At 36.1% G+C, this 26543-nt stretch overlaps 1 protein-coding gene and 1 pseudogene across 2 annotated transcripts in view; one reads left to right on the top strand and one right to left on the bottom strand.

Moving 5' to 3' along the window:
* HEATR5B (HEAT repeat containing 5B) overlaps positions 1-26543 on the top strand; it is a gene marked incomplete at its 5' end in the record, with an annotated part of 103568 nt that overhangs the window by 19651 nt on the left and 57374 nt on the right. The window contains 11 exons of the mRNA XM_080813663.1: positions 301-551; positions 2131-2242; positions 3867-4019; positions 5057-5156; positions 5472-5581; positions 6940-7103; positions 7697-7872; positions 10619-10724; positions 13127-13317; positions 22378-22537; positions 26170-26359. Coding sequence (XP_080669789.1) covers positions 301-551; positions 2131-2242; positions 3867-4019; positions 5057-5156; positions 5472-5581; positions 6940-7103; positions 7697-7872; positions 10619-10724; positions 13127-13317; positions 22378-22537; positions 26170-26359 — 1713 coding nt within the window. The remainder of the gene's footprint in view (positions 1-300; positions 552-2130; positions 2243-3866; positions 4020-5056; positions 5157-5471; positions 5582-6939; positions 7104-7696; positions 7873-10618; positions 10725-13126; positions 13318-22377; positions 22538-26169; positions 26360-26543) is intronic.
* On the bottom strand, positions 18714-19208 carry LOC308349860 (peptidyl-prolyl cis-trans isomerase A-like; annotated as a pseudogene). Its single transcript has one exon. The product of its transcript is annotated as a peptidyl-prolyl cis-trans isomerase A-like (transcript).

The following is a 26543-nucleotide window of genomic DNA, read 5'->3' on the forward strand; positions in this document are numbered from 1 at the left end:
AAAGTTTAGGGAGACAAAAGAGTTATGTAGTTTGTTTATAATAATTGGCTAAAATTTGTTGAATAAACATTTAATTTTTACATCAACATATTTTGAGGGTGTAATTATACTATTTTGTAGAAAATGTTCCTTTAAGATTCTCTACTATATCTGAGATAATGTGTTTTTGGCAAAGTTCTGAAAGTATTTGGGTAAAACCATGATGCTTATTATTTTAATCACTGTGTTACACATATTCTCGTAGTTCGTGAAATCATTTGACTTTATTAAAGAGCCATTTGTTTTTGTATTTCTCTTTAGGACTTTTGGAAACTGTGACTTCCGTGCTGCTTCATCCAAGTATGGCTGCCCGGCTTGCCGCTGCCTGGTGTTTGCGCTGTGTGGCGGTGGCATTACCATTCCAGCTGACACCATTTCTAGACAGGTGTGCAGAACGGCTCAACAACTTGAAAACTTCACCGGAAGCTGTCAGCGGATACAGCTTTGCAATGGCTGCTTTGTTAGGCGGAGTTCATCAGTGTCCGTTGGGCATTCCTCATGCCAAGGGAAAGGTATGAAAGAGACCATGGAATTTTAAGTGCTGTCATGTGGGGTTTAGTCTTCATTGGAACACCTTCTGTGTTTATTGTTGAGCTGGATAATCAAACAACAGTTTTACTATAGTAATACAAAAAATTATGTTCTGCCAATAATGATATTTAATTCTACGTAGGAATAGTACATTTTATTTGGGTACAGAGTCATTTTATTTTAGAGGAAAAAAACCCTTACACTAATTATGATGAAATCAGAGCTTTTCTTTCAGCTTTTAGAGAGAAAAATTCATATTGTTGTATTCAAAGATGTCAGGAGACTATGTTATGGCATTTAGCATTTTGATAATAATAGTTGAATAGTTTTTATGAGTCGGGTTTTTTCTTTCTACTATACCTACTAATACTATTACAGTTTTTTCCTCAAGAATATTAAGTGTTTATGTAAATATTATTTTACATGTGTAGATATTATTTTACATATGTAGATCAGGGCTAGGTTTTTAACTTCTTATTCTTTCTGGGACATTAGGACTAGATTCATTCGTTCTTGGGAGTTCCATAGCTACTACTCGAATCTCGGCTTCCATCTCGTTCTGTTCTTTGACTGCCTCCTCTCTGATTATCCTGCTTGCAGTCTTTCTCCCATCTCCCACACCACTTCCATGTCTCACATTAGCTCGGAGACACTTTGCTTTGGGACTACGCAGTGCTCAGAGAATAAATATAATCCCCTCTGTCTGGAAAACTGGCACCTCTGCGGTTCGCCTTCATTCCACCCATTTGTTCTCATTTCCCACTGTTCTACTTAGACCAGTCATCTTGCTTCCTTCCCATGCCTTTTTCAGCCTTCATGCCGTTATTCACACATTAGAATCTCATCCCCCTTCTTGATTGCCTGTACCAAGCTTATCCATTTGTTTAGAAGCCTAATTCAAGTGCCATTTCTTTCATGCAGTCTCCTAAGAGCTACCCCATCTAGGATAACCTCCCCTTTGCAGACCACGACTACATCTGTCTTACTGTTTTGTCATTTAATCATGTGCTGCTTGTTACTTCCCGTTTTCCCTGTGCCAGATTCTCTAAGACTCTAATTGCCATAAGACTGGCTTCATGGCAGAAACATAATAGGAGTTCAACAAATCTTTGAATATAGGATAACGGTACTGCCAGTAATAGCATTTATGAAGTAGTTACATGGACCAGCACTCTTCTGAGTGCTTTGCTATATTAACTTATTTAGTCCTTGCTGGAGTGTGGTTGGCATGCCTGTTATTCCTGTTTTACCATTGAGGGAACTGAGGCAGGGAAGTTAAGTTATTCCAGGTCAGAAAGCCAGGAAATGACAAAGCTGGGATATGAACCCAGGCAATCTGGCTCTGGAGCTCTCTCTTAACCACCGTGCTGTGTGGGGTCTCCTCAGAGACAGCCATGCAATCAGGATTAAGCAGGTCTTGATGTTGCCTCTTTAACATGTTAACAGCAACAACAAAAAAGGACAACTTCTTTTTTAAATTAAGCATACTAGCTATGTATTTTCTTATTTGATTTCTTTAACTTGTTTCAGTTAAAATCCAATTGTAAACTTCTCTTGCAGATGGTAGTTAGTATTGCTGAAGATCTCTTACGAACTGCTGCCCAAAATAGCAGGCTGTCTTTACAGCGCACCCAAGCTGGATGGCTTTTACTTGGAGCACTTATGACTTTAGGTATAGTCATATTTGAGTAGGATCTTGTCTAACTGTATGACTGTCAGTAGGCGCTAAAGAAAACTTAATTTAAAAGTATTCAACTTCACATTCTAGACTTTAAATGACATGATAAAATTGGTGAAGGTCTATTTCCTCTCGTTTGGGCGTGGATTTCTATTTTTGGTAATTTCTGCTTAAGTACATTTAATGACAAAATTATTAATGAAGTTTCACCTTTACTATCAGAATAGCCCTGGTCTAACTAATTGGCTTAGTGTTCACCAAATGAGATGAGAGTATGGGGGCACTTTCCATCCCCAGAGTGACATGTGTGACATGATTTTGGTAGGGGGATAAAGTCACATTTAAATGGTTTTTGGTGCTGCTTTTCAGGGGTACCCTTCTGCATTTCACTTTCCTAAGTTCTATGACAAATCTGAGATGCAGGCAGAGTTTAGCACTGTACACAGAACAGAGACATGTTGTCATGGCGAAGAGATGTGTCTACCTTTTAGTTCGTACGTTCAACTTCTGTAAAAAGTGTGTGTGTGTGTGTGTGTGTGTGTGTGTGTGCACACGCTACAGAGTCACTCACCACTTTGAGGATCTACCTTTTGGAAGTTATACTTTGACCTAGTTTTCTAAAGAAAATAAAAAGTGCTAACTTTTCCAGAAATTTATGTTAAATATGTTACGTGGTATGTTAAAGGAATTCCTTTGCAATGTAAATTTTTAGTTCTAAACATACTGCTCCTCTGTAAAATAAAATTAGCCATATCAGTTGCCCCCCAAATGGAGGAATATATAGATGTGTGCGTGTGGCACTGGGTGTCTATGTTTATATGCATGTGTATTTATGAGACTGACGCGCTACTACTGCGCTAATGAGGCACCTTGCATGTGTATTTATGGAAGAGATATCGTAAGATGTGTCCCAGGAGTAGTTCATTATTGACAATGCATAATCCACCATTCTGAATATAGTTTGATAATATATAATTCACCATTCTGAATATAGGTAATTTCTTTTAAAGTACTTGTTATGGATTTATGTTTGCTAAAAATATTGATACTTTGTAGGTGAGTGTTATTATGCTTTAATAGATATGTTATTTTACTTACTGAATAAGAAACATTTAGAAGTGGGGGAGGAGGAAGTGGAGGCTGGTGGTGAAAAGGTATAGCCTTGCAGTTCTGAGCTGAATAAGTACAGGGCTGTGGTGTGCAGCCTGGTGGCTGCGGATCTCACTGCTGTGTGACAGACAGGACAGCTGGTGAGAGAGATAGTCCTGAGAGTTTTCATCACAAGGAGAAAATTTTTAAAAAATTGTTTTTCATGTTATTGTGTCTATATGAGATGGTGAATGTTAGCTGCACCTTTGTGGTGCTCATTTTACAATTATTTATAACCCAAAACATCATGCCGTATGCCTTAAACTTATGTGGCAGTATATTCACTTATTTCTCAGTCAGACTGGAAAATAAAAGATGCATGTTGAAAATCTTACTTTTACAGATAAAGATAGAGTGAAATGCTAGGTGTTGTTAAAGCCTGTGCGGGGCTCTCTGACTTTGGTTTGTAACATATGTTATATATATATGGTTTATATGTATGGTTTCGCGTTCTTGTTTTCTCCAATAGGACCATCTGTTGTTCGTTATCATCTGCCCAAGATGTTGTTATTGTGGAGAAATGTTTTTCCTCGTTCTCTAAAGGAGTTGGAGGCTGAGAAGGCCCGAGGCGATTCTTTTACTTGGCAGGTAACATTGGAAGGTCGTGCCGGAGCTTTATGTGGTAAGAACTGAAAGGATTGTACTCAGAATACTATTTTATTACTAAAATATTTGTGAGGGGAAGGAAAATCACTGCTTCAAACTTTTGTTTTAGTGTGTAGTGACAAATTCGTAGACTTGTAGATTTAGAGAGAAGCGTTATAAATAACCTATGCCGGTTTGCTAATTTTGCAATGGAAATGAAGCTGAGACTCTGAGAAGGATGTTAGCATCAGGGGTAAGGTGAGAGCCAGAGCCCAGGCCTTTGATTCCCAGTGATTGCAGTTGTCCACCTGTCACAGAGGCACTGGCCACCAAGTACACAGCCTGGTGGGTATTCGAAGAAGAAACTCAGGATCTTCAAGGTCACTGAGTTGACAGTAAGTCTTTTCATAATGGACGCAGGTAGCATTATCAAATCTGCAAATGCTGATGCATTTTTTTCCAGACATCATTGTTACAAAAATTATGAATAAAGTTGTTTTTGTTTAGAAGCTAGCAACTTACGGGAAAGGCTCACGTTTGGTTTCCTTTGGGAATTAGAATTACACTGGGTGACGCTGTTCTTTTTGGGTTTATCTCAGAGTGAAAAGTGCTTCTTTTTCCAAGTTGTGGGAAACAGATATACGCTACAGCATAAGGGTGACAGGGCAAGGGGTCCTTTTTGTTCCCACACATCTAAGAGCTGTTTTTGTCTTAGTTCTGTAGCTAAAGAGGCAGCAAAGATGTTCTCTCTCACTGAGCTATTTTGTGCACTCTCGGTTTTATCTTGAAGCTGCGTTCTTTGTAGTTATCTGAATTTAGTGATGTTACAAGACCTTTGATTTCCCACTCACAGAAATCTCCCTAACAGATACCTTCCCTCCCTCCACCTTTCTTCTAGGCTCTTCTAATGACTTTTCTCTGTAGTTGCAGTTAGTTCTTCTTTCGGTTTGACCTGATTTCAGAGCCTTATATTGTATAATAATGGGGAACTATAGGTATCTTTATGTAATTCTGTAATTTTTTTTATTTTCACAAAAGCTATCCTAAATCTGTTCTTTTAAAAATTTTATCTAGCAATGAGGAGTTTTGTTGCACATTGCCCCGAGCTCCTAACTGAAGATGTGATTAGAAAATTGATGACTCCTATTGAATGTGCCATGACTATGATGTCACAGTAAGTAAGCAATTAGGACAAGTTAACATCCAGTTTTACATATTTATAAACAGTCATGTTTTGTACTTCCCTATAATATCATATACGAAACGTATGAAACTTTACTGTTTTAAAATGACCTTAAAAATTATAGTAATGGTATGGATTGAAATAAAATTGTGTTTTATAGTGTGCCAGTAAAGGCCACAGAATAAACTAAAATGAGAATGTAATACTCACCAGTGTATTTTGGCGGTTCATCGATACATTGCTGAAAATGTTTTAAGTAACACTTACTTTAGTAAGCTGTTACCAACTATGCTTTTGATATTTTAGCATTCCATCTGTAATTAAAGCCCATGGAGCTCATCTGAAAGCCAGTGCTGCAATGGTCCGTTTAAGACTTTACGATATCTTGGCTTTGTTACCTCCAAAAACTTATGAAGGTAAATAAAATTTATGGTATCTAGTAAAAATTCTTCAATATACCTCTCCAGTTCTTCACACAGTATTACAGAGTTCTGACCAAGGCTCTCCCCTGACTTTGCAGAGGAAGACAACTATTTTACTTTTCTTCATATGAAGAAACTAACACTTGTGGGGCACTTACTGTGCTCCGGGTCTGTTCTAATCCCTTTACATGTATTATTTCCTTTGACTCTGACCACAACTTCAATTCAGCTGTATTTTATAGATGAAGAGCCCTGGGTACAGAGAGGTAAGGTAACTTGCCCAAGTCTGAGATCTGGTAAGCGGTAGAGCTTGGATTCAGACCCAGCTGGTTCAGCTTTAAAGCCTATGCTTTTATTTATTTTTTAAAAGATTTTTATTTATTTGTTTCAGAGAGAGATTGAGCAGAAGTGGGGGTGAGGCAGAGGGAGAAACAGACACCCCACTGAGTAGGAAGCCCATTGTGGGGCTGGATCCCAGGACCCCAGGATCATGAGCTGAAGGCAGATGTTTCACTGACTGAGCGACCTAGTCACCCCTCTGTCCTCTTAATTATTATCCTAAACTGCTTCATATATAATATAGACAATAATTTAGGAATCTTGACAGAGAATAATAATATACAGACATCAAATATTATATAAAATGCTAATATTAAAGTAAGCCATTGATCAGTGTTCAGTTCAGCCATACCCAAGAATTCTGATGTGCTGTGGTTCAGTGTTTGCACATCATTGGGTAATTATTTTTTTTTTAAAGATTTTATTTATTTATTTGACAGACAGAGATCACAAGTAGGCAGAGAGGCAGGCAGAGAGAGAGGAGGAAGCAGGCTGCCTGCTAAGCAGAGAGCCCAACATGACGAGGGACTTGATCCCAGGATCCTGGGATCATGACCTGAGCCAAAGGCAGAGGCTTTAACGCGTTGAGCCTCAGGTGCCCCTCATTGGGTAATTAATAATAAACAATAATTGTGTCATATTTAATATATTTAAACAGATACTTAAATCATCACAATATATTTAATATATTTAAATTTATTAAATTTAAATGTGAACAATTAATAGAAATATTTCCTCTGTTTGAGTATTTCTGTTACTTTAATTTGGGCCAAAAGGCATAATACAGTAATACATTTGATCTTAGACAAAAGGCCGAGAAGCGATAGAAAGGCATAATACCATTATTGTATGTTAAAACCAGCATTAAAATATTTAATATAGATTTTTTTTTAAAGAGAACAGGGTCTTAATTATTTTATCCCTGTAGAACATGTTGCTTCTTTTTGTGAGCAGTGATTGTAATTTTCATAAAAATTATGCTTTCATGTCTGATCTGAAGTTCTATTTTTTAGGATCTTTCAACGCACTTCTGAGAGAACTGGTAGCAGAATTCACTTTGACTGACAATTCGGCGAACACAACTACTTCCCTCCTCAGATCCCTCTGCCATTATGATGACAGCGTTCTTCTAGGTTCCTGGCTTCAAGAAACTGATCATAAATCAATTGAAGACCAGGTAGCAAACCATACAGGGAACTGAAATACAACTTAATCAAAAGCAGTGGTGTTATTATACATTGTCATTTAAAAAGAAAATATTGCAGACTAAAGTTTAATTTTATTTTGGCTTTCTTAGACATTTAAGGATAGCTTCCTGATGGTAGATAAGTAGTGAAAAAGGTAAATTTCTTATGTTCTTTTAAAAAAGTTACCACAGCTTTTTTTAATGGGTTTTTTTTTGTGGGTTTAAGTTATTCCTGATATTGTTTTGCTTGCACATTTTAAGGTGGGCAGTATAAAAGTGTTTTAGAATGAATAAGCATTCTTAAAATTATATAAGGTATAAAATTATACAATTTTATGTATGTATAAAATTGTACAATTACTGATGGCCTTTTTTCTGGATAAATCATATTTTTATCTATTTAAAAATTTTGTGATTCAATCATTCTTGTGGTTTTTTTTGTTCGAAATTTTCAGATTCAGTCATTCTTATTTTTTTGTTGTTGATATTGTTAACCTTTTTTTCTATCTCACATTCTGTTTTTCTTGACTGATACTCATTCAAGGAGATTTTGAATGATCTTTGTGTCATTTTTTTTTTTGTAGCTCCAGCCAAACAGCGCATCTGGAAGTGGGGCTCTGGAGCATGATCCATCCTCCATTTACTTACGCATACCTGCCGGAGAAGCTGTGCCTGGTCCTCTCCCGCTTGGGGTTTCAGTCATTGATGCTTCTGTGGCTCTTTTTGGTGTAGTGTTTCCTCATGTGTCTTATAAACACCGGTTAGTATAAAGTCTATCAGGTAGTTTTAGTTAAATATAAATTCTACCAGAGGAGTGGTGGTTAGCAGGATGGATGGGTTAAGGAGGTGATGGGAATTGATGAGGGCGCTTGTTTTTATGAGCACCGGGTGTTGTATGGAAGTGTTGAATCACTAAATTGTGCACATGAAGCTCATATTACACTGTATGTTAATTAACTGGAATTTAAATAAAAGTTTAAAATAAGGGAACCTGGGTGGCTCAGTGGGTTAAGGCCTTTGCTTTCGGCTCAGGTCATGATCCCAGGGTCCTGGGATCAAGTTCCACATCGGGCTCTCTGCTCAGCAGGGAGCCTGCTTCCTCCTCTCTCTCTTGGCCTGCCTCTCTGCCTACTTGTGATCTCTGTCTGTCAAATAAATAAATAAAATCTTTAAAAAAAAAAAAAGTTTAAAATAAAATAAATAAATAAATTTTAAAGTATTTAACATAAATAAAGTTATCTGTTAGGAAAAAAAATACATAAATCATACTCAAACAATAGATTTTCCCATCCCAGTTACCTACAATAAAGTAAATTACTACTTAAATAATAGGCTTATAAATTTAATGACCTAAGTGACACATACATGATGAAAAAATTGCATGAAAATTCCATATAATTTGAAGCTGTTTTTAAGATTTGGCTCTGTGTACTAGCATCTGGGTACCATTGTCTTGTGGACTGTGTCTTAAACAGCAAGATTTTCATTTCAGTAGTTCATTTGCCAGTTTATAAGTAGGTTTTCACTATATCTTTAATCAGGAATCATTAAATAAGTTTGCTAATAAGTCTTTTGTTTTTGTTACTGACAAAGTTAATGAGTGAGGTATTTGCTCTGTAAAAAGGTTTGTCAGTCCATTTGAGTCTGGAACTTGGGAAATTAAAATAATGGTTATTTTTCTAAAAGGAGCATATTGGTTTGCTATATTCTTTGTGCAGACACTCTCCCTAACTTTATTAGACATTTTGTCTATGTATGGTGGTTTCTCAAACCGAAGAGTGAAAATGTGTATACCATGTTTACATGTATGTACATGTATAATTATAAGAGTAGTTATTTCTGGTTAGTAACTTTTTGTTACTAGTCTTCAAATTAAATGAATATTTTATAATAAAAAACATTTTTTAAATAAATTGTTTTAAAAGATTATGTACTTAAGGTTAGTTATAGGCAAATGATGCTTAACAGTAGTGTTGGAGACACGTGTCTCTTATGTGTGTGCTTGAAGGCAGTGTGAATGATGTGCTGCTTCCTCATCCACAGAAGATATACGTAGCATTAAAGTGGTCAGTTTTAGCCTCCAGTAACTCTAACTGGAGCTGCTACTGGAGACTAGATGATTTCTTCCTCTGTGATTTTGGAGAATGCTCTGACCTGAGACCTAAGGGCTATTTTACACTGAGCTTAAATTCTTACAGTGACCTTAGGGAAATACTGATACTGATTTTCTACTTTAGTTCATAGTTATTTTAGTACTAAATCCAACTTCCCAGCATTCCGTTGCCCAGCCCATTTATTTTTAGAATCTGAAATGATCTCATTCTCTTATCAGAATAGTCTCAAATGGCTGTGATTTTTTTTTGCTGTCTCATTTAAATAATTTGAAATAATAAAAAAATTCACTTCTGATTTTCTACATTAAAAAAAATTACCACAGCTAAATCTTTTCAGAATTTCCCAGTTAGCTTCTGAGAATAGGACATGAGGTACTATCTTCTTCCATGTGAGGTATTTTATTTTATTTTGTATTTATTTATTTATTTTTATATGTTCAGTTAGCCACTGTATGGTACATCATTAGTTTTTGATGTAGTGTTCAGTGATTCATTAGAGTATTTTAAAAGAGAAAAATTATGCCACATTTTAAAGTTTCTAACTTAAAAATCTTCTACATAGATGTATAATTAATGATTGTTATTTTATTCAAGAAACCTTGAGCACCTGCTATATGCCAGGCACTTTGTTAGATGCTGGGGTTAACATCAAAGAACATTGAAATTATGACCTTATTTTGCTAATTGAAACTTATATTTAGTTGCTTGCTTTGTTGCAGTTTTTTTAATTATTATGTTCAGTTAGCCACTGCTTTTTGATGTAGTGTTCAGTGATTCATTAGTTGTGTATAACACCAAGTGCTCATCACACCACGTGCCCTCCTCAATACCCACCATCCCCATTCCATCCCCAAATCCTCAGTTTGTTTCCCGGAGTCCATAGTCTCATGGTTCGTCTCCCTCTCCCTCTCTGATTTGTGCCCCTTCAGTTTTCCCTCCCTTCCCCTATGGTTCTCCGTGCTATTCCTTATGTGCCACATGTGAGTGAAACCATATGGTAATTGTCTTTCTCTTTTCTCTGCTTGACTTATTTCACCCAGCATAATCCCCTCCAGTTCCATCCATGTCTTTGCAAATGGTGGGTATTCATCCTTTCTGATGGCTGAGTAATATTCCATTGTCTATATGGACCACATCTTCTTTATCCATTCATCTGTTGAAGGGCATCTCAGCTCCTTCCACAGTTTGGCTACTGTGCCAGTTAAAAACCACATGTCCCTATATCACTTCAGGAGGAAGAGATCTGGTTTAAATCAGCTGCAAGAATGAAATGGAAATGAAACAGCATGGGACATTATTTGTTATACAATTAGCTATTGCTCTTATTTCTGTTTTCTGAGCCATATATGAGTGAAAAATACTGCTAATGTTATCTTTATTCTATGATTATAGATTACAAATGTTGGATCACTTTGCTGAATGTGTTAAACAAGCCAAAGGTGTCCGCCAGCAGGCTGTGCAGCTTAATATTTTTACTGCTGTTCTTAGTGCATTAAAGGTATTTACTTTTAAAGCATAAGTATTCTGAAATAAGATTTTAATTAATGCCTTTAATAAGACATGTATATCTAGACCATTATGATAATTATATGTGTATCACTTGATAACTATGTTTTTATATTAAATTGTTAGAAACTACTTATTAGGCTCATTGTAATTAAATAAGTGTTTTCTATTTTAATAATGTTCAAGTTCATGTTTCAATGTGACCTTTCAGATTTTACAAGTGCTAATAAGTTCTTTCAGAATTTTCAAAGATGTCTAATGCAATCTGATATTCTACTGAAGGTTAACCAGACAAAGCTTAAGTTCAGTTTGTGGTTTAGACGATAAATCAGGAGAGGCTATGTTGTACAGCTGAAAAAGGCTGCATTGAGAGACTCTGTTCTGGTTTACCTCTCATTAGGTTTGTGTCTTGTGCAGTTTCTTTCATCTTTTAAACCTTGGTTTCTACATGTATGTAGTGGAATAACATATTTTGCCTATCTCTCAGAGTTCATGCACTGTTCTATGCAGCCTCTCATGATGTATTTGAAAACTTTTTATATTGCTCAGCACTAAGCTTATTATAAAGTTTTACTTGTAAAATAAAATGGCAGCAAGTACAGGTGTTTAAATGGGCATGAATTAAATCATGTTTTGTAAACATCAGGGAAAAGGGACATAGGCATCGATTATAGTAAGACAAGTTTATATCATTTGTATAACTGTTAGTATATGCCCTGTTTAAAGACCATCAGCTAATACCAACATCTGAGTTTTTTAAAAAAGAATTGGGTAGTCATGGTCCCCCTTAGTGTTTGGAAGGCTAGTGTACCAACTGTAATATTTGTCCACAGAACACTTGTCTTCATAGATTTGCTCACTAATGCCTCTGTTGTAGTTAACATTTCCCTTGGCACAATGAGTTGGATTTTGGTCTCAAGTTCCGTGACAGTAAGTGTACCTAGAACAGAGATAATTGACATTTAATATGATGAACAAACTGTATCAATATTCAGTTACTGATATTTTTACCCCATTTTATCTTTTTGTACATATTGAATGTACTCTTTTTAAAAAATATTTATTTATTTACTTGACAGTGAGAGACTCAGAGAGAGAGGGAACACAAGCAAGGGAAGTGGGAGAGGGAGAAGCAAGCTTCCCGCTGAGCTGGGAGCCCAGTGTGGGCCTCGATCCCAGGACCCTGGGACCATGACCCGAGCCAAAGGCAGATGCTTAACAACTGAGCCACCCAGGCACCCTGAATGTGCTCTTGATGACATAATTATCTTCTCTGCAATTTTTATGTAAACAAATCAAAGTTTCTTACTCATCAGACCTTTTCCTTACTTTGAGTTCTAATGGTAAATGTCAATCAGTTGAATGACAGTTGATTTAATTGTAGAGTGTCCTTTTGTATAGAAACAATTTTTGAGCATTAGTCTTTGGATAGAGACACTTCCAGGGATTGTTCATTTTAGGGCTGATTGACTGTAACTATGTTATATATCATGTTCTGAATCATGTTTAGGAAAGTGATTCCTGTCAATTTAACAGATATTGATTCTAGATGTAATATATACATATGAAAGATGGTTGAAGAAGGGGGAGTGGTTAAGGGAATAGGTAAAATAGGTGAATGGGGATTAAGAGATACAGATTTACAGTTATAAACTAAATAGGGCACAGAAATGCAGCATGGGGAATGTAGTTAATAATAGTGTAATAATGTTGTGTAGTGACATATGGTGACTGCACTTATGATGAGCAGAGTTTAATGCACAAAATTGTCCAATCACTGTGTTGTACACCTGAAACTAATGTTGTATGTCAACTATACTTCAGTTAAAAAAAAGATGGTTGACACATGCACCCCTATTTTGTAGAGCATTATTTATAATAGCGAAGACATGAAAGCAGCCCAAGTGCCCATCAGTAGATGAACAGATAAAGAAGAGGTGGTATATATATGCAATGTAATATTACTCAGCCATAAAAGGAATGAAATCTTGCCATTTGCATTGACATGGATGGAAGTAGAAGTATAATGCTAAGTGAAATAAGTCAGAGAAAGACAAATACCATATGATTTCACTGATATGTAGAATTTAAGAAACAAAACAAATGAGCAAAGGGAAAAAGAGTGATAAACCAGAAGCAAACTCTTTAACTATTGAGAGGAAGCTGGTTATCAGAGGGGAGGTGCATGGGTACACGGGTGAAATAGGTGATGGGGATTAAGGAGTGCACTTGTCATGATGAGCACTGGGAGATTAAAATAAAAACTTAAAAAAATGAAAAGGTGGTTGGAAAAAAGTGGGTGAAGTGGATATATTTACAGAGATTGCAGCACATTTAAAAAAAAATTTAATGTGAATTTTGAATTGCCTTTTTTTTTCTTTTAAATAATTATAGGGCCTGGCTGAAAACAAAAGTACTTTAGGACCTGAGGAAGTTCGTAAATCTGCTCTGACTCTGGTTATGGGTGCTCTGGACAATCCAAACCCCATCTTACGATGTGCAGCAGGGGAAGCTCTTGGAAGAATGGCTCAGGTGGTTGGGGAAGCAACCTTCATTGCTAGAATGGCCCAGTATAGCTTTGACAAGTAAGTGGGTCTCTGTACTGACAAATAAGTTTCTTATAGGGGCAAAGATGTCTTTTAAAGTAATCAGTAAATATAGTAATTGGATGATAGGTTTTCCACATGGTATAACATATGACAAAATTTTGTGGTTTTTTTAATGATCTTAATTTTTTATTCAGTAATTGTTTAAACTCTATAATCTGGGAAAGTCATCATATTGTAGATACTTTCAGCGTGATGAGGTTTCAGCCTTTGAATGTTACATAATGGAATCAAGAGGATTGTTAATAGGACTTCTCTCAATTAGTTACATGTATTCTTCTCTGAAATGGTGCTCTAGTAGTCCTTTTCTCTCTCCGTTCCCCACCCCCTGCCTTTTTAAAATTCTATTTTATTTTTTCAGTGCTCCATGCAATATGTGCCCTCCTTAATACCTACCACCAGGCTCACCTAGCCCCTTATCCCCCTCCCCTCCAAAACCCTCAGTTTGTTTCGCAGAGTCCACAGTCTCTCATGCTTTTTCTTCCCCTCCGATTTCCCCCAATTCACTTCTCCTTTCCTTCTCCTAATGTCCTCCGTGTTATTCCTTATGCTTCACAAGTAAGTGAAACCATTTGATAATTGGTAGTCCCTTTCTCTTATCTCTGTTCCCCACATTATACTTCTTGTTAATTAGTCACTTTTTGGAATAAGCCATTCTTTTCCTAACTGCCAGCAAGTTTATCATCTCTTAAATCATCCCTGAAACAGGAAAGGTTAGTGTTAGATTTTAAGGATTTCTTTGCTGTTTTAATTAAAAAGAGTGGTCTCAGAGCTCCAAATAAGTATGATTAAGATGATGCAGTTATTAATGACTCTTGGTTATTAGTCAAGTACTTAAGTAGAGAAGTTGAAAATCAGGTGTGGTCAAGAACTGATAATTGAGTTAGGTAATAACTATTCTCAACAGTTATTTATTTTGAGTACTAATTATACTAAAATAGGCCATAATCTTTTTTTTTAAGATTTTATTTATTTATTAGAGAGAGAGAGAGCATGCACAAGAAGGGGAGGGTTAGATCGAGAAGCAGACTCCCCACTGAGCAGAGAGCCTGATGCGGGACTTGATCCTAGGACTTCAGGATCATGACCTGAGCTGAAGGCAGTCGCTTAACCAACTGAACCACCCAGGCGCTGTAGGCCATAATCTTTAATGAGAGAGGTGGGGGGAGACTATGGTGGTGAAGCAGTAGTCCTGAAGAAAAAGTATTTTCTTTCTTGGTTATGGGAGGATGGTTTTCCCTATTGTCAAACATGAACAGCAATTTGTCTGGTTATAGAATAATGCCCCAGTGTACTGTTTGAATCACTAAGGATAATACGAGCAAGCAGAAGATATCTATTCCCAGATACTACCTCTTCTGCAGGATGACTTCTGCCATTTTCTATCAACAGATCAGTTTTGCTTTTCCAAGTATATGTCATTGATTCTAAAATCGGTTTTCGTTAAAGATGTTTTTAAATATACAACCGATCTTACCTTTTAATGGTTTGTGCTCTGTTAATAATAGGTAAAGTAAGAATGTATTTGTTTGGAAAACTTCAGAGTGGTAATTTTGTTTTATAGTTCAAGGAGTTTTAACTTTATAAGTATTTTCAATACCTGTAGGAGTATTTATTTTTTACTTATTCTGGTGAAACACAATGACTTTCATTCATACCTGTCTGGTTAATGCTTTACAAGTATTTTCAGTGCCTAGTTTCGTTAGCTTTTCCAAATCATTGATTATGATTTAAAGTTAAGTATTACATGCAATTTAAGTTACCCATTTTTTACAATTCATCTGACATTAGAATTTGTTTTAAATTCTCTGTAAAACATCATAATTAATTGGCGGCATTTTTTGTTTTATGGTTTTTTATTTAAATTCAATTAATCAATATACATTTTTTTCTTCATTTTATACTACCATATAAAGTAATGGTCCATTTAAAAATTGGTGGTATCTTTTTTTTTTAAGATTTTATTTATTTATTTGACAGAGATCACAAGTAGGCAGAGAGGCAAGCAGAGGGGGGGGGGGGAAGCAGGCTCCCTGCAGAGCAGAGAGCCTGATGCAGGGCTTGATCCCAGGACCCTGAGATCATGACCTGAGCCGAAGGCAGAGGCTTAACCCACTGAGCCACCCAGGTGCCTCAAATCTGTGGTATCTTAGGGACACTTGGGTGGCTCAGTTGGTTAAGCACTGGCTCTTGATCTCAGCTCAGGTCTTGATCTCAGGATCATGAGTTCAAGCCCCACATTGGGCTCTACACTGGATGTGGAGAGTACTTAAAAAAATAAATAAATAGGGGTCCCTGGGTGGCTCATTCGGTTAAGCCTTCAACTCTTGGTTTCAACTCAGGTCATAATCTCAAGGTCTTGAGATCAAACCCCTACTTGGGCTCCCTGCTCAGTGGGGAGTCAGCTCACCCCCCCCCCTCTCTTTCTCTCTCTCCCTCTGTCCCTCCCCCTGCTCGTGCACTCTCTGTTTGTAAAATGAATAAATGAATCTTTGGAATAAATAAATAAATAAATAAATACAAGTAAAAATAAGGATCTGTGGTATCTTAGATTAGCTTAAAAAAGTTTCAGTGTCCTCCTGTTTCGTTATAGTAGAATGTTTTCACCTACACTATCTTTTGTTGATTTAGTATCTATGAAAAACCAAAAGTACTTACACATACAGATCTGTCAGCTATATTTACACAATGAAGTCTTATGCCATCTTAGCATTTAAAGAGGAATCATTCCTATAAACCGTTCTAGTTAACAGGGAGCTACTTCAGCTGCTTAAGACCCAGTTCAGAGGGAAATAAAAATCATTACTGGTTGAATTTGTTTCCATTCAAACTGAAAATCACTTTGAGACCCCTGGGAAATATATATTCTTACAGCTTAGATTATTCACTCTATATTGAATAGATGATGATCACTGAGAGAAGTGACCCAGCTTTTTATCTCACTGAAATGTTGCCTTTCAAAAAGTACCAACATGAAAACAGTTTTGTAATCTATGTAATGCTTTAGAATTCACAGATTGTATTCATTCTTAACTTTTTTCATTCCCCAGTGGAGAAACTGATTCATAGAGAGATAGAGGTTACTTATCCAAGGATGTAATATGTTAGAAATACTGCTAAGAATAGACATAGTTTACTTCCTTCATTACTACATTTCTTCATATCTGTTTCATGATAGCCCTTGGGATTTTTCTTTCTTCACCGTAGGCAAACTGACCAACCACAGTCTTGGTGATGGATTTTTAATCTCTTGGCTTTATTTCACTTTTATGGGTTTAACAGAAATTTGGTCATAGATGACTTACTGAGAGTTATAATACAATTCTGAAAACGCAACCAAAGTTTCTCTCTAGACATCTTTGTTATTTTAGGTGTTCTGTTTTAAACTCTCTACATTGCTACTTACATATGAATAAAATAATGAAATCTGTTCTTTCAAATAAACATTAAAGATATATACAAGACTTGCACTGCCTGTCATGGTGGAAGAACAGGGGCTGGGTTTTTACTGCAGTCTTAAACAGTTGGAAAACCAGATAAAATAAATGAAAGAATGGTTTTCAGATATTGGACAACATCCAGCATAGAGCAGTGATCCCTGAGAAATGGGAAACAAACAAGGGGAACACTATAATTGCTCCAGATTTCTGCTTGGAAAGAGTTTCTAGGCTGAAATGCAGGGATAGGAACCCTAAACCTAGCTGAGGTAAGGAGAAAGAACTTGGAGTTTTGAGAAATCAACATAGCTAGAAGGTGTGGAATAGAATATGTAAGAGGAGAGAGCTGCACAGAAAGAGAGCTACGAGCAGAGGAGTCATCTGAAATCTTCAACTGAGTGCTACTATGTGCAGGAGAAAACTGCCCAAGACCAGGAAAAAAAAAAAAAAAACACAGAAAAGAACAGGTGAATAGGTGGACAGAATATAAAACAATCCCCAGGGCTCACACATGATTCCTACTGTCCAGATTGGAAAAACCTCCTAAAATTGAGTTGTCAGAAGGATACTGCCTTAGTAGTGAAGACAATATTGACCCACTCTAAAACAATTTAAAAGCAGGCTTTGAAAGGATCAAACTAATTCTAATGAATAAGAACATTCTAGAACAAAGCCCAATAGTATTTAAAGAAACACCGCTAATGTAGAACCTAATATCATAAAATGTATAGGACCCACCATCCAATCCAAACTAAGATGTGTAAGGAAGCGGGAAAGTAATATCTGTTACTAAGAGAGTATATCAGTCATTGGAAACCGGCCCAGAAATGGAAGAGATGATGGAGTTAGCAATGAAGAATACTGAAAAATATGCTCCATATTTTTAAGGAAGTATAAGAAAAATCCAAGCATGATGAAAAACAAAATGAAATTCATAAAACAACCCAGGGAAAACTTCAAGAACTATAAAATATTTCAAATGAAAAAAATGCAGTGGTTGGGATTAACAGAAGATTAGAAATTGCGGTAGGAAAAAAAGTGATGTTGAACACCTGGAAATAGAAACTGTTCCAAAGGAAGCACAGAAAAAAGACAGGGGAGAAAAATGAACAAGAGTCTCAGTGACTTCTAGAACAATGTCAAGCTTACATTCATATAATTGAAATCTTAGAAGTAAGGGTAGGTCAAAAATTATTTGAAGAAATAGTAGACAGAAATTTTCAATTTTGATGACAACTATAAATTTACAAATCCAGTGACTTCAACAAACCCCAGATGGAAGAAAGACAAAAGAAAAGCATATCATAATCAAATTCCTTAAAGCCATGAAAAAGAGAACATAAAAGCAGCCAGCGGGGAAAAGACATCATGCAGAGGAACAAAAATAACAATTTCAGCAGGCTTCTGATCATAAACTGTGCAAGCAGAAGACAGTAGAATGACCTAGAACGTTATACCCAGTGAAAATGCTTTTCAAAACTGAAGTTTTAATAAAGACTTTCAGTCTGTGAAAAGTTGGGTAATTCATTGCTTACAAGGTATACCATAAGAAATGTTAAAAGAAGCTTTTTGCACACACACAAAAAAGATGATACCAGGTGGAAATTTGGATGTGTATATAGAAGTGAAGAGTGCCAAAAGTAGTAGATATGTGGATGAATATAAAGACGCATTTGTTTATAAGTCTATTTTTAAATGACCTGTTATTTTTATTCTCATTTTTAATTTATTTCTTACTGTTGTTTGGTTTTTATTTCATAATCATATACTTAACTGTGCAATCCAGTTAGACTTGGAGGGGAAGAAGGAGAATATGGTACTCAGGGAACTGCAGTGAGAGCATAAAGATTTTAGGATATTTTGAACAGATGAGGGTGAAGGGGAGCTACAGAAGTAATGATCTGGTGGTTAAGATAAAGAATAAAAGACAAGTCAAATTTAATAGATTTGTCCACAATCAGCAATAGTGATCTCTTTGCTGGTCTTGCCATTCCTGGACGCAGAGCACTCTATAGCTTCCACAATATTCATGCCCTCTTTCACTTGCTAGAGACCACAGCCTTGCCATCCAACCACTCACTTTTGGCAGTGCAGGTGAAAAAGCTGGGAACTGTTTGTATTGGGTCTGGCATTTGTTATAGGCAAGATGCCAGGACCCATATGCTTCAGGATAAAATTCTCAACATCATATTTTTCCCCATAGATGGACTTGCCACCAGTGCCATTATGGCATGTAAAGTTACCACCCTGGCACAGAAATCCCCGAATAACCTGTGAAAGCAGGAAGTTGTATAACAGAATCCTTTCTCCCCAGTGCTCAGAGCATGAAAGTTTTCTGTTATCTTTGAAACTTTGTCTGCAAAACAGCTCAAAGGAGATGTGACCCAAGGGGTCACCAACCATGGCAGTGTTGTACATGGTAGGGTTGACCATGGCTGGGTGGCATGGGCAGCTCCTGGGTAGCACAGTCTGCAAGCTATTTTTATTCTCATTCTTTTAAAATGTCTTGGAAAGATAATTGACTCTTTAATGCCAATAGAACATATGGTAGTATTTTAATATACAGATAAGTAAAATACTTGACAACAGCACAGAGAATGGGAAGAGGAAATGGTAGTATACTCTGGTTGTATATAGTGTACATGAAAGAATATGATGTTCTTTGAAGGTAGATCATAATGACTTAGAAATATATATTATAAGGGCACCTGGATGACTCAGTCTGTTAAGTGTCTGCCTTAAGCTCAGGTCATGGTCCTGGGATTCTGGGATCCTGGGATCCTGGGATTGAGCCCTATGTGGGAGCCTCCTTCTCCCTCTACCCCTCCTCCCTGTTTATGCTCTCTCTCACTGTCTCTCTCTTGCAAATAAATAAATAAAATCTTTTTTTAAAAACACAAAATGTATAACTAATAAACCAATAGTGGAGATAAAACGGAATCATAAAAAATACTAAATCCAAAGAAGACAGAAAGAGGAAAAGGGAACAAACTGATGTGACAAAAAGAGCACAAATAATGATATGGTAGACCTAAACCCAACCATACTGATAATTGCATTAAATGAAGTGGTCTAAACTTTAAAAGTAAAAGTTATGGTTTGTTAGATTAAATAAAAACAAGATCAGGCTTCTGGGCATCTTAATTGGTTAAGCATCTGCCTTCAGCTCAAGTCATGAACCCAGGGTGCTGGGATCAAGTCCCACATGGGGCTCCCTGCTCAGCAAGTAGTCGGCTTCTGCCTCTCCCTCTGCCCCTTCCCTGGCTTGTGCTCTCTCTTGCTCACTCTCTTTCAAATAAATAAAATCTGTAAAATAAATAAAGAAATAAAAACAAGATCTAGGAGCTCTTGGGTGGCTCAGTTGGTTAAGTGTCTAACTCTTAATTTTAGCTCAGGTCATGATCTCAGGGTCTTGGGATTGAGCCACATGTTAGGCTCCCTGCTTATCGGGGAGTTTGCTTCTCCCTCTCCTTCCACCCCTCTCCCTCCCCTTGCCCCCACTCATGCTCTCTTCCTTGCTTGCTCTTAAATACAAAATAAAATCTAAAAAAAAAAAAAACCAAAAAACAAAAAAGATCTAACTGTATGCTGTCTACAAGAAACCCCTTTAACTAAAAGAGAGAGGTTAAAAGTAAAAGGATAGGAATAATATACCATGAAAACACTAATCCAAAGAAAGCTGAAGTGGCTCTGTTATCAGAAAAAGTAGATACTGTAACAAAAATTGTTATCAGAATAAATGAGTGATTTCATAATGATAAAAGTATGTACTCCCCAAGAACACATAGCAATTCTCTATGTTTATGTATCTTATGATATAGTTTTAAAATACATGGAACAAGGAGCACCTGGGTGGCTCAGTCCGTTAAATGCCTGCCTTTAGCTCAGGTCATGATCTCAGGGAACTGGGATCAAGCCCTGCTCAGTGGGAAGCCTGCTTCTCCCTTACCCTCTGCCTCTCCTGGCCAGCTCATATTCTCTCTCTCGCTTTCAAATAAATAAATAAAATCTTTTAAAAAATAAGATAAGATAAAATAAAATACATGGAACAAAATCTAATAGAAGTGAAAGTCCATAGTTATAGCTGGAGATTCAGCATTCCTCTCTCAGTAATTGATAGAACAGATGCTTCCAAATTATTAAAAATGGATTTTGCCAATATAATCATCTAACTTGGCCTAACTGACATTTAGAGAATACTTCACCCAATAGCAGCAGGATATACATTCTGTCTTTCTGTCTCTCCTTCTTTTCTTAGGCAGTTGAAGGATTTATCAGTGTTAGTTTTTTTTTTTTTTTTCCCCAAAAACCAGCTTTTGGTTTCATTGGGTTTCTCCATTTTTCTGTTTTCTCTTCCACTGATTTCTGCTTTACCTTTTTAACTTGCTTCATGTAAGTAACCATGCTTACTCTTGGTTCAGTTTGCTTTTCTCTTTCTAGGTTCTGAAGGTGGAAGTTTAGGTAATTGATTAAAAACCTTTCTTTACTGATACAAGAATTTTAATGCTATAAATTCACCTTAGAACAATTTAGCTGCATACCGTAATTTCCATTTTTTGGAATTAGTTATCTGTCTTTATAAATGTTCTATGTATACTTGAAAAGAATTAAAATTGGTGAATTTTATTGTATACAAACATCTCAATAAGGCCTATTTTAAAGAGTAATATACAGTATCTCCTTTTTATGTTTTTTAATTCATTAGATAGATTTCACAGGGAAAAGTGCTTGATGCATTTTAAAGAGGTTCAAATCATAATTGGAGATAATTTCTTAAGTGAAAGTTAACATTTTCTTCAGTTCTGTGACTAGAAATTTTTTTTATATTTTTAAAACTAGTTATAAAAGCAATTATTTTATCTAAAACACCAATAATAGGGGCGCCTGGATGGCTCACTTGTTAAGCGTCTGCCTTTGGCTCAGGTCATGAGCCCACAGTCCTGGGATCGAGCCCCGCATCAGGCTCCCTGCTTGTTGGGAAGCCTGCTTCATCCTCTCCCACTCCCCCTGCTTGTTTTCCTACTCTTGCTATCAGTCTGTCTGTCAAATAAATAAATTAAATCTTTAAAAAAGTAAAACAAAAATAAAAAAATAAAACACCAATAATAAAAATATTTTTCAAATGATTCTTGACTTTTTAAGGAATTATGTTTAAAACTGAGAAGTTGTGGGGTGCTTGGGTGGCTCAGTGGCTTAAGCCTCTGCCTTCAGCTCAGATCATGATCTCAGGGTCCTGGGATCGAGCCTCACATCGGGCTTTCTGCTCAGCAGGAACCTGTTTCCCCTCTCTCTCTGCCTGCTTTTGATCTCTCTCTCTCTCTCTCTGTCAAATAAATAAATAAAATTTCTTAAAACCGAAAAGTTGTGATTCTTCTTTCAAATTTTCTCTAAAATAAAAGTAGGCTTTATGCCATTAAATGCATGACTTTAAACAACCATTTTCATTAATCTATATCTCTTGGTAGGGAGTGGAGAAAGAAGTAATCATAACTGTAGTCTTTCCTGATTTCCAGAATAAAGCCCTTTTATGGTGTGACTTATAAGCTTTTAATTGCCATAGGGAAATAGGAAAACCAATTCCTGAAGCATAACTTTTTTTCAGGTTGAAATCAGCCCGTGATGTTGTATCCAGAACTGGCCATTCATTGGCTCTGGGTTGCTTACATCGCTATGTTGGTGGTATTGGCTCAGGACAACATCTGAAAACCAGTGTCAGCATTTTATTGGCTCTAGCACAAGATGGAACATCCTCTGAAGTTCAGGTATAATGTTGGTTTTTTTTCTTTATTATGAAGTTTTTAAATAATATTTTTAGGACTATTGTAAAATAGTAATGATTCTGATGATTTGTTTAAAAAATGTATTTGAGTCTTTCTCTGTCATTTTATGAGTCTTTTTAATTGTAAAAGTATACAACAGGATTTTGTATTTTAACCTAATCTTAAATATGTCTTATTCTGGGAATTTAACCCATTCATATATGTTTCTTGAAATATAGTTTCTTTTCATTACTTACTGTCTTTTGTACTTGCTTTCTCTTTTCTTTTGCTTTTCCTTACATTCGCTAAACTGATCTAGTTTCTTTTAATAACCATTCTGTGTCTCTTCCCACTCATATACCATCCCAGGTCCAGTGTTTTTGGTTGAATCTTCACGTATCCTCCTGGAATTCTTTGTTTGTTTCTCTTTAAACATTTTAGTTATAAAGAAATACAACCGCAATGAAAGGCAGGAGGTTTGCTTGTGTGAAAACATACTACACTCTTGATTTGCCACCTCACACTGATGCACCTGTGAAGATCAGGAGTATATGAATCCAGTAGCATTCAACTTACCAGCTTTGTACTGGGACTGCAAGTTGGGAAAAGAGACAAATTCATTTGGCATTAGGGCCTACCATTAGTTTATTAATAAATTCATTCCTTCACAATTAGATGAGAGACAATAAATCCATCAGAGGCCTCTAGTCTACAAGCTTAGTTTGCCTTTGACTTCTTGGTAAAAGTTTCCAGCTGTGTAAAGCTCAAAATTCCCAAAAGGATAGAAACAAAAATCAAGTAAGCTTATCCCTTAATAGGTGCTACTACTTTTTAAAAAATTCTGTTTTCACGGTAGACTAGAAGAAAATTATGCCTACAAAGTTGCTGCTTTATTTTATATTTTAAATTTAATTTACTTTTCTTTAGAGAGAGCATGCAAGCAGTGGCAGGATAGAGGCAGAGGGAGAGGGAGAGAGGATCTCAAGCAGGTTCCACGCTCAGTGCAGGGCCTGACATGGAGCTTAATCTCACAACCCTGAGTCATGAAATCAAGAGTTGGACGCTTAACTGACTGAGCCACCAAGGTGCCCCTCTGCTTTCTTCTTTTATGTCAAAGAGCAGGGTGGCACTTTGCTTTCTTTTGTCTTCACCTTCTTCTCAGCCTTCTCTTGCTTTTAATTTCTTAAAATCATATTCCTCTAAGTGACCACTCTGCACAGTTCTTTTTATATGACAGGACATTTTACTATAATTTATATCAAGTACATTTTCTTAGCACTACTCTATATCTGCACAAGATGAATACAATAGATTTTCTTAAGTTTTCCCTAATGTGTCTTCTGTTTTAAGAATTCTAACTCAAAAATTTATACTTTACAGTCCTGTTATTGGCTACATCTATTTAACTATAATCACTAGAGATTTATTTTTCAATAACTTTTTTCTTCTTTGTATCCTCAACTCCTGTCTTGAGATATTGTTCTTTTTTACATTTTTATTTGCTAGGAAAAATTCCGTCAACAATCATTAGCTTGAATGGTATACTTTTTGAATGCTTGCGTATCTAAAACATGGCTTTATTTTGCCTTCACATTTGAATGATATTTTAGTTGAATGTACTCTTCCTGGCACACAGTCCTTTTCTTTCATTATTCATAAATGTTCAGGGTTTTCTGTGTTGGGTATTGCACATAAGAGCCTAACAGTAGTCTTTTTTTAAAGTTAAATTACAGTAAATACTAACATCTCAAATTTTAATCGTTTATCTCTAAAAACGTTCAACTATGTTCTTTAGGAAATAAAAGGCAATATATAAGTCGTAATCAAAGCAACTGGTGTACAAATGTGTTTAAAGTTTTTCTGTAGTGTGGCTTTGAGTATCCAGAAATGAGACTTAAGTGACGAATTCATTTTCCTTTATACTGCTCATGCCTTTCACGCTTGCAAAAGACAGTGGCTTATGTGATAAACTTCTGAATTAATAGATACTTACAGACATCACAGCAATCTGTATTCCCCATCTTTTTGTTGCTTTTGCTAAGAAATTTATCTGAAAGATGTCTATATGTCTGTTACTTTACATTCTTGTTTGGCAGTGTCTAAGAATTTTCCTGCCTGTGAAGTTCATTAAATTCCATATAAGTTTATCTTTTTCTCTTTTTGGAACTAGTATTATTCATTTATTAGATCTTGTCTTTTTTCCTCATTATTTTTATTTTTTGCTGTTTTCACTCAGTGTTACAGGATAATCTTCCATTTGATCATCAATGTAATAATTTTGGTGTTTTTTTTTTTTTTTAAAGATTTTACTTATTTGCCAGAGAGAGAGAGAGAGAACACACAAGCAGGCAGAGAGGCAAGCAGAGGCAGCGAGAGAAGCAGGCTCCCTGCCGAGCAAGGAGCCCAATGCGGGACTTGATCCCAGGTCCCTGGGATCATGACCTGAGCCAAAGGCAGCGCCTTAACTGAGCCACCCAGGCATCCCATAATAATTTTGGTTTTTAGCAATAGTTATTTTTTCCCAGTTTTCCATTGCATCTTTAATATAAATCCTGGGTTTTTTTAAAAACACTTCAAGAATCTCCTTTGTGCTTTAATTATATGGCCTAAAAAATTCTTATTATAGTTTCATTGAAGTGCTTTTTGTTTCTTACTCTTTTTTTTTTTTTCCAAGTAATCTCTACACCCAAGGTGGGGCTTGAACTCACAACCCTGAAATCAAGTGTTGTATGCCCTACCGACTGAGCCAGCCAGACTCCTCTGTTTCTTACATTTAATCATTTTCTCTGGAAAGTTTGCTCTAGTCTTCCTCCAACAAGGTGCTATATCCCAATTATTTTTTGCTAGCTCTTGTCAGTAGATGTGGTTTCTGTACATACCTATCCAAGTCAGGTTGCTGAGTTCTCTGGGATTATTGTATGTTCACAGGTAGTAGAAGCTGAGGTGTGGATTTTTTTTTTTTTCCTCTGTTGGCAAGTTGAGATCTCTCTGTCCTTGGCCCCGTAGTATAGCTCTCCTTTTGAGCTGCCTGCAGCAGAAATTAAAGATAAGTTCTTGTACAGCTGGATATAGGCAGTTGAAAGGACTTTTCATTTTCTCAGGCCTATGCTGATTACAGCACGCTGCTCTGGGATTAGTTTTGTAAATGCTATTAGCCAGTAGGATTACTTTGTGTTTAGTAGGCATAAATAGGGGCTCGAAATGGTTCAGTGCACTTGAAGAGCTGATTTGTGAATATCATTGCTATAGAAATGTATCCGAGTACAGAACATTGTCATGGTCATTGTTCTATTTCAGGCTCATTATTTAGCAAAACTCCACAATACAGGCAATAAAAATATATTTGATGTCCATAAGCATCCACTAAATCAAATGCTTATTATTTGAATTTATGAAATAGATGTACCTTATAGTAGAAGAAAATGAATTCATCATTGAAAATTTTATTTGACACTCAAAGCCATGCTGCAGAGAAACTTAAACATAATATTTGTACATCAGTTGCTTTGGTTAAAGTACTTTTAGATCATTGATTAAAAAGTAAGGTGTTAGTATTTATTAACATTGAAGTTAAAAATCAATTCAGTATACTCAAATTATTCCTTATAACTAAATAAAACTATATTTCCTTCCAGACATGGTCTCTTCATTCACTTGCTCTTATAGTGGATTCTAGTGGCCCAATGTATCGTGGATATGTGGAACCAACATTATCTCTAGTTCTTACCTTGCTGTTGACTGTTCCACCTTCACATACAGAAGTTCATCAATGTTTGGGTAGATGCTTGGGTGCCATAATAACTACTGTTGGCCCTGAGCTACAAGGTGAGTAAATTCATCTTAAAGGAATTAGACATTGCTCTCTTTCAATTTCCTGACTGTTACTATCATGTTGCTTAATGAAAACTTGTAATAATAATAATTACTGTGTACTGAATGTTTCTTATTTACCAAAGGCCTACAATTTAGCTTTTTTTTTTTTTTTAAGATTTATTTATGTATTTGAGAG

This window comes from Martes martes (assembly GCF_963455335.1).
Source record: "Martes martes genome assembly, chromosome: 9".
Taxonomy (NCBI): Eukaryota; Metazoa; Chordata; class Mammalia; order Carnivora; family Mustelidae; genus Martes; species Martes martes.